The 8052-nt window shown below is 48.6% G+C and overlaps 1 protein-coding gene across 1 annotated transcript; it reads left to right on the forward strand.

The window, feature by feature from the left end:
- Nucleotides 1–1363: 1363 nt before the first annotated feature.
- LOC119336828 (acyl carrier protein 3, chloroplastic) lies at nt 1364–3895 on the forward strand. The gene is made up of 4 exons (XM_037608909.1): nt 1364–1519; nt 2619–2717; nt 3182–3304; nt 3493–3895. The coding sequence occupies exons 1-4, from the start codon at nt 1472–1474 to the stop codon at nt 3619–3621; spliced, it is 399 nt and encodes a 132-aa protein (XP_037464806.1). The 5' UTR covers nt 1364–1471; the 3' UTR covers nt 3622–3895.
- Nucleotides 3896–8052: the final 4157 nt, after the last annotated feature.

Below are 8052 nucleotides of genomic sequence, written 5' to 3' on the forward strand. Positions count from 1 at the left end.
GCCAGTTCCGCCAAAACATCATGAGCACTGGCATAGGCTGTTCTTCCGAAAAATCATTCAAAAGAAGCAAATCCCACTCAGTATCAGAGTTGATGATGTCCTCGAGGTGTGGCATGCTGATGGCGGCCACCATCTCTTCCCACAACGTACACGCGAGTGGGCACCTGCACGTTGCGTGGAATGTATCCTTGGATTCCATATGCCACATAAAACACATAAATTAGTGACCTCAACTTTTCTGTTTGCCTTGTTCTCCATAGTCACAAGGGATTTTTTTTCATTAAACGCCATGCGAAGATGTATACGTTGGCCCCGGGGAGGGGGGGGGGTGTGGCTGGCACCCCCACACTGTCTTCTAGATGTCACAATACATCTGGCACCCTGCTAGCGGTGCACATATTACATATTAGTGCTCGATGTGCTGCCAATGGCGAGTCAGTACACACTTTTGATTTTTTTTTTCGAGAAGGGGAAAGACCCCGGCCTCTGCAATTACACACTTCTGATGGAGAAGAAAAACTAAGCAGTGTTTGTTGTAAAAACAAGAGATTTTTTATTTTACCATTCATAGAGAAGCATTTGAGATTGGGATTAGAAAGATACTTTTACCTCTTTTGCGGGGTGGAGACTTTTATTTGGCGAGAAAACTTTTGATTTATTCATGAACTGTAAAGAAAGTATAAAAATATTAAAATTAAAAATCATATTTAGATTTGTAGACCATCTAGCGACAACTACAAGCATTGGAGCCAGCTAAAGGCGCCGTCATCGTCACTTCCTCATCGGAGCCGGGAAACACTGTTGTAGCAGATAATTGGCAAGTCGCCATGCAAGGGCCTTGTAGGGCGAACGCACCAAAACATTACGGTGGAGACTTTCTCATACATTAATATTTTTTCTAGCAGGAAGATACTCATAGAAAATGAAAGGTATGAACTGCTCACGGCAGCACTATCTCGTTTTCTGTTCACGAGATGAGTGTGCCCCGACAACACAGGCGTCACTGAAACTGCCGGTTCCCTCTCTTCTTAAGATTTCATGCGTTTTCCTCTTTTTGAGAATCAGGCTTTCATGCGCGGCTAATCGCAAGCACCCACCTCTGTTTTCAACGCCATTTTCCTCTGGGTGAGATAAACACTTGATGAGCTACAAGTTAAAAAAAAACTCGAACTTAGAACTTTTGGGCTAGATAGGCCTTCGTTCCGTCACCACCCACCTCAACAGAAGTCATTACTACTCGGCCCAAGTGCGCGGTGGAGCCAGCGATGGCCGGGGCGAGGACGGACTGGCCGGTGTCGCCGCTTCGTGGACCCCGCCGTCGATACTCCCGATGCGCCATCACTCCCCCGCGCATAAATGTGGCAAGGTCACTTCTCCCCTCAGCTCCACCGCACCCCACCCCACCCACCCAGTCCATCCCCCGTCGCTCTCACGCTCTTCGTGCTCGCCGCCTCCCTTCGCGTGCTGCCTCATGGCTTCCATCGCCGGATCTGCCGTGTCCTTCGCCAAGCCCGTCAAGGTATGCCTGCGCGCGCACGCCCCGTCTTCAGATCCGCCACCTTGTGTCGTCCGTACGTTGGATCCGTCTGCCCTGCTGGGGTTTTAGCTTTCGTGCCGTTCGATCCGTGCTCGCCCGGCGGCCCGATCTAGGCGTGATCAGTAGGGATTGTTCGACGAACGCTGTTTTCTAGTACTCCTATTCTGGCACTGTACGATGCGCGAATTTAGTGGTTATTTGGGTTTAGCGACTCCTGTTTTTATTTTTTGGGACCGCGGGGAGCACCTTATTTTGTGCCCCATTTCAGAGCTGGACTTGGGCAGATCTACTTTTCTGCTAGGTTGATTGATAGGGTGCAGACACGGTGTTACTACTTTGATGGTTGTGCACTGATGAGCAAGAAAGAGGAAGAGCAAGTTACTACTACACGTTAAGATCGCTGCATGTGCAATTAAAGTGTGTGACTTAATGGTTGCTATGGTGGAACTAGAGCCAGCCGAAAAAGAATATAACTCTTTCCTCCTAGCACTTAATTTTCTAGTAGAATTATTGAATTGGTATTATGGTATGCTTAAGCGTCTCTATGTGTTATTGGTGGTTGTATTGGAATTTTGGACGCTAGCACTAGGTTGTTGCTTTGCATGCTCCAGAGGTCCCAAAAGTTGGTCCTTGAATATAAATCTTCTTTTGGTATCTTGCCTTTCCTTATTAGGAGACACTTTCTTGGCCATCTAGTTGGTTAGTGCATTTGTAATTTAGTCACTTATGTGGTTGTAAATTCTAGGTACAATGTATATTATACACAATTATTTATTTTCTCTTGTATGCTCACATATTCCCTCTGATCCAAATTAATTGACGCTGCTTTAGTACAACTTTGTGGGTAACATTTTTTTGTGCCTAGTAAAATTTATTTCTGTTAGTATCTTCTCTGCAAATATTCTTCGTACGGTCACTGTGCAGATGTGGGATACTGAATTGCCAGATGAAGAATTTTGAGAAGAATGTTTGTTCTAGCATGTTAATATTATTTTTCATCAGTAAATAGTGAATACAGTGCAGTGTGCTTTTCCTTTACACAAGTTCTGTTGCCTCAAGATGTTTGTTTCTTGAATTCCAGGCAATCAACACGAACTCGCTCTCTTTCTCTGGTGCAAGGAGGGGCAATGCATTTCTTCGTCTGCAGCCAGTGCCGATGAGATTTGCTGTTTGCTGCTCAGTGAGTTTTTTCCTTTCTCTTCATGCATAATATATCTGAGAAGTTGCTTGACTGTGCTAAAGGCAGTGATATGTTTCTGTAGAGTTGCTAAAATTGTAATTTGTTATGCAAGTTCTCTTTAGTTTTGAACAAATAAATTTTTAGGTTGCCCAAAAGTCACATCATTTGGTCTCGTAAAAAATGTACTAGTGGTCAGGAATTACCTTTGTGTTCCTTAACTCTAGAAGCGCTTGTTTTCCATTGTGTAATTCACAATGAATCGGTGGACAAGTATTTTATTTATTGAAGTGATTCTGCTTTTACTTCCGATAACTTCTTCCTGTTGTACCACCACTTACCAACATAGCTTGTACTTTGTGTGTCGCATTTTATCAGCCACTAAACAGTGTCGCATTTATAGTTGCTTGCTACAATTTTGGATGTCCTTCATAACTGAAAAGTTCTTTCTGAATATGTGCCAACAGGCAAAGCAGGATACAGTGGAGAAGGTTTGTGAAATTGTTAAGAAGCAGCTTGCTGTTCCTGAAGGCACTGAAGTTTGCGGTACCACCAAGTTCTCTGACCTTGGAGCTGATTCACTGGACACGGTAACTATCCACGATGCCATTCATGTTTGTTTTGAGCCAAGCAGTACCTAACCTAACCTGGCCAAATAGTTCAAGGATCGAAATGAGTTGTATTTTTGCGATGTTTTTTGGTGTTAGAGCATAATTGGAGGGAAGTTACAGCATGACTCATTTGTTGGAGCAAATAATTACATGTTCCTGTCATGCAGGTCGAGATTGTGATGGGCCTCGAGGAGGAGTTCCAGATCAGCGTGGAGGAGACGAGTGCGCAGGCAATTGCGACAGTTGAAGATGCTGCCACGCTCATCGACAAGCTTGTCTCTGCGAAGTCATCTTGAAGGGAGGTCGTAAATCGTAATGATTGGAGCTCGTAAGCTAGTAGTCCTACCTTGGGTTGATCCTTGTTGTTCTACCATAGTCGTTATTATATGGTGGGTTGGTGATTTTCTCAGGACTATCGTCTCCTGCTGTGTGTAATAAGATAATTGGTTAAGTATGTAAGCTGTTGAACATCGAAGTGCCTAGTTTTCGTGCGGCTGTGGTGCATGTAGATGTATGCATCTTTTGTGCCCAAAAAGAAGAATATGCGGGTACGAGCCAACTGCATCTGCATGTGTTGTGAATCTGTGATGTGTCCTTTTCTTGTTAGAGATCAGCAGAACAGATGTTCTATTAGGGTGCCACAAATTCCTCCCTGGAAAGAAAATGTTTTATACAGTGAGCTCAGCAGCCACTTGTTGGGCTATATGGCTGGCGCGCAATCGAGCTACTTCTGAAAAGAAACAAATCAAGACTTCTTTTGAAATTGTGTTTTCTCTATGCTCTTTTCTACTCTACTGGACAAGGCTACAGCAAGGAGAGCTGCGTACTGGAGCTGAGATGATCAGGGCTAGCACAATGCAGCTGATGAAAATGTGTGGTGCTGCCAAGCAACCAATCCAAGGTGCTTGATGATTTCGGAGATGCGTTGTATGAAGAGATGACGGGCGTGCTCTTTCGCTGCTGCTTCATCCCGGAGAGGATGCCTACTATCTGCTTGGCATGCTGCTGTGTTTTGATACTTAGTCTGATTTTTTGAGAATATAATAGGCTAGATTTTATGTCGTGCTACTCAGGTTTTCGTTCCATGATACTCGTTTTGACAACGAACGAGTATGGTGGGTTTCCTGGTAGTGCTAGAACTCTCTATACCTCTTTCCCTCCTCCAACTCTCTATACCTCTTTCCCTCCTGACTCTTTCGTTTGAACTGGTTTATTTCCGTTCTTTGCAATGGAAAGGAGTAAAGCCTGGTTCTAGAAAAAAGATGTTCTATTAGGGCTCGAGGACAGGAGATTTCTTTTTACCAATGTGTGAAGATTAGTGTGTATTTGTTCGATGGGTAGTGCAGCAATTGATTCTTGGAGAGGGATGAGTAGATGTCAGTGATACCAACCCTAGATGATATCAAGTTTGAAAAGTTCTTTGTAAATGATCAAGAAAACTATATAGTTTTTTTTTCACATTGTTGACACAAAATCAATCTTTTGTGTCTTGAAAGACATGAAATCAATCTATATATTAATTCTGCCGTTTTTTGCCACAAAAGTTCTTTCTTTCTAGAAAATGCCATGTGTTGCTGAAGAAATTGCCAATCCAACAACTAAACTTGTCATCTGAAAAGTTTGTAATTGCCAACCTCTCCCAATGAAGTTTGTCGGCTGTTGCGATCCTATATTAAATTTCACATCCAAACTATATATATAAAAAGAAAAAAACTGTTGAAAAGGTATCCAAAACATAGAAACAAGACACAATATCATATTTGAGTATTTTAATGTACATCTCGGTTTTGGTTCAGTTTTGATAAGGTTGCGCATCATGCATACTCTACGTATGTAATCTTTTTTTTGGATAAATGGTGGGTTTTATTAATTCAAAATGAAGTATCAAGTGGATATAAACACATTGAGCACACATCCGACCTCTGCATAACTGAGACACACACAACCAACACCAAGTCACCAACACATGCCTAAGCGAAGAAAAAAAAACCCGACCAAACAATGATCGACAAAACTATTGCAATGAACATATCCACACCAATCATCTCTTGACACCATCAGGACAATGAAGTTCTTAAACATCAACGCCTTCTGGAAAGGAACGACGCTCAAGCGCCGCCGTCATCGGTTGCCAATCAACAAATTTCAGATCTAGGTTTTCATCCTGAAGAACAAGTCCAAGCATATTTGAGCAATGCGTTTAACAATCTTTTGTGTCCATCTAAGTCTCAGTCGACTGAAATTTTCTGAAGTGTCATTTGATTCAGAAGATTGTAATTATTGTGGAAAGTACAAGTTTGTCGGTGGGAAACGGCACCTATGGGATCACTGAAATCCCTTCTACGATTGCGGGGCGCGGGGATCGTGAGGAGAGCGGGACTAACAGACGACACAAAAGGATTTACCCAGGTTTGGGCCGCAAAGATGCGTAAAACCCTACGATCCTGCTTTGGTGGATGTATTAGTGTTCTTGAGCTCTCGAACTACCTCTAGGTGTTGCGAGGTTCGAGAGAGCCGAATCCTTTCTTAGTGTGCCATGGGCCTCCTTTTATAGCCGAAAGGGGCTGCCACAGTGGCACACAGGAGGTGGAAAGTGCTACAGCGTTGCGAGCTTATCGCTGGTATTATAGGACAAGACACATTTAATGCGCGGCTTAGGTGTCCTCTCGCTTTATTGGGGACGGTAGCGAGACCCGTCCCGTCCGTCGCCGCTCCTCCTTGCTTCAACACGCGCCCTGGCCAGCGATGCATGCAGTGCCATGTAGGCAGGCAGGCAGCTGAGGTGGCGCGGTGGTGGAGCCTCCGCGAAGGATTGTATGTTGCCACGCAGGTGCCTGCCCAGTTGGTTGGGTCGGCAGCTGCATGGGAGCGGCGACGAAGACTTGGCTGGCGCGGGCCTGGCAGTGGCCCGCTGGCGCGCTTGGCGGGGGTCTCGCCGGGTGGCCCGGCAAGGGTCTTGCCGTGGCGCGCTGGCTTCCCCGGCAAGGATCTCGCCGGGGGTCTTGTGGGTTTCTTCAGTGAGGGTGGTTTGCCTTCCTATCCTCATTTGATCTTGAGCACTTTATGTCTTCACAAAGATCTGCATGCCACCACGGAGGTGCCTCCCGAGACCTGTCTCAACGCATTTGTCGAGCGCTGGTGGGCTCAAGGGCGGCTCACTTCGATTGGCGTGGGCGAGCTGCCCCGGCAAGGGTCTTGCCGGGGTCGCTGAGGCTGCCCCGCAAGGGTCCTTGCCGGGAAAACCTGCTTCGTCCATCTGATCTTCGTGGCCTTGGTTCTTGTCGTTGCTCTATTTTCCTTGTGGCTTCGACTTCTCTCCGGCTTCCCTTTCCTGCCATGTTACGCGTGGACGTGGCGGGAGGCTCTCACTGCCCGTGCACAAGTAAAGGGGTCAAAAGCAGAGTCCCTACTTTTGTACACCGACAGGAGCCCCCGGGCCTGGGCCACACATAAGCGCAGCACGTTGTTGGGCCAGGCCCAGAACGGTGCGCGGGCAGTCGGGGTGGATTTTTACCGTGGCCACTGTTCTGTCCGCTGTGCTTCCCCATGACCCACGTTGAACGCGCGACGTGGGGGTCGTGCGCGCGCATGACGTGGGTATGTTGGCGTCACCTTATGGTGGATAGTAAAGAGGCGGCTTGCATGTCTCTTCGAGACCGCAGGGCCGCCTCCCATTTACTGCCCTCGCTTGGGAACCATCGTTCCACGCGTCCCACTGCGCCCGCCCCTTGCGCCACGTTCGCTGCATGCATAACGTAGAGTGAATGGCAGGCGCGCGGGACGTGGGTAGTCGCGTGCGTGTGGGTCGATTCCCATGAGCCTTCAATGGAGCGGGGAGGGCGGTCGACGGCTCCGCTTGCAGTCACTTCAAGGAGCCGGATTGGCCGAAAGGGGGCGGCCGAGCCTCGCCCCGGCTCCTTTATAAAGAGGAGAGCGGGAGGAACGGTGCCCCTCAGCCTTTCGCCATCTGGCTCTCCCAATTCCTGCTTTCTTTCTTCTTCTGCCATGGTGAGGGGGCGCGGCGACGCTTCATCGGTGGCGGCGAGGGTTTCGGCCAGACAGCGCATCGCTCCTCCCCAAGAGCTCGTAGCGGCAGAGCCGGCCGCTAGAGGAAGGGGGAGGGGGTGCGGTCGAGGCCGTCTTGGTGCCCGAGGGAGAGTAGGACGGGGCGGCAGATCAGCATCGCCTCCTCCAGCAGCCTCTCCTTCGATGGAGGGCCACGCCGGGGACAACCCCTGTGAATTCTTCGTCAGGCTGCGCCATCCACCTCGTCGTCGCCTTCGCCTCCCGACTCCATTTGCGCGGGAGATGGAGCTGGATCCACCGCAGGTGCTGCGGCTGCACTTGAGGGGTTGTGGGAACAGTGGCACATGGGTCGACGTCGAGTTCCCCGCCCCTCACGTCATGTATCTTCACCGAGGGTGGAAGACCTTCGCTCGCCTCCATAGCTTGACGGATGGGCTCGCTCTCCATTTCAAACTAATGGAGGGTGGCCGCCTCTCCGTCAAGATCTTCGGGCATTTGGAACCCGCATGAGGTGCTGCGTGGAGAGCTCCTCCGACGATGAAGACTCCTCCTCAAGCGAGAGTGGCGAGGAAGACAATGGCAGCGACGACGAGGGCGGCGGGCGGCAGGATGACGGGTCCGACTAGGTGTCGGGCGCCGCTCCGAGCGGCACCGGCGACCCCATCATCCGTGTCGCCGGCTCCTTAAACTTCTCGGGGTCG

This window comes from Triticum dicoccoides, chromosome 7B (genome assembly GCF_002162155.2).
Source record: "Triticum dicoccoides isolate Atlit2015 ecotype Zavitan chromosome 7B, WEW_v2.0, whole genome shotgun sequence".
Taxonomy (NCBI): domain Eukaryota; kingdom Viridiplantae; phylum Streptophyta; class Magnoliopsida; order Poales; family Poaceae; genus Triticum; species Triticum dicoccoides.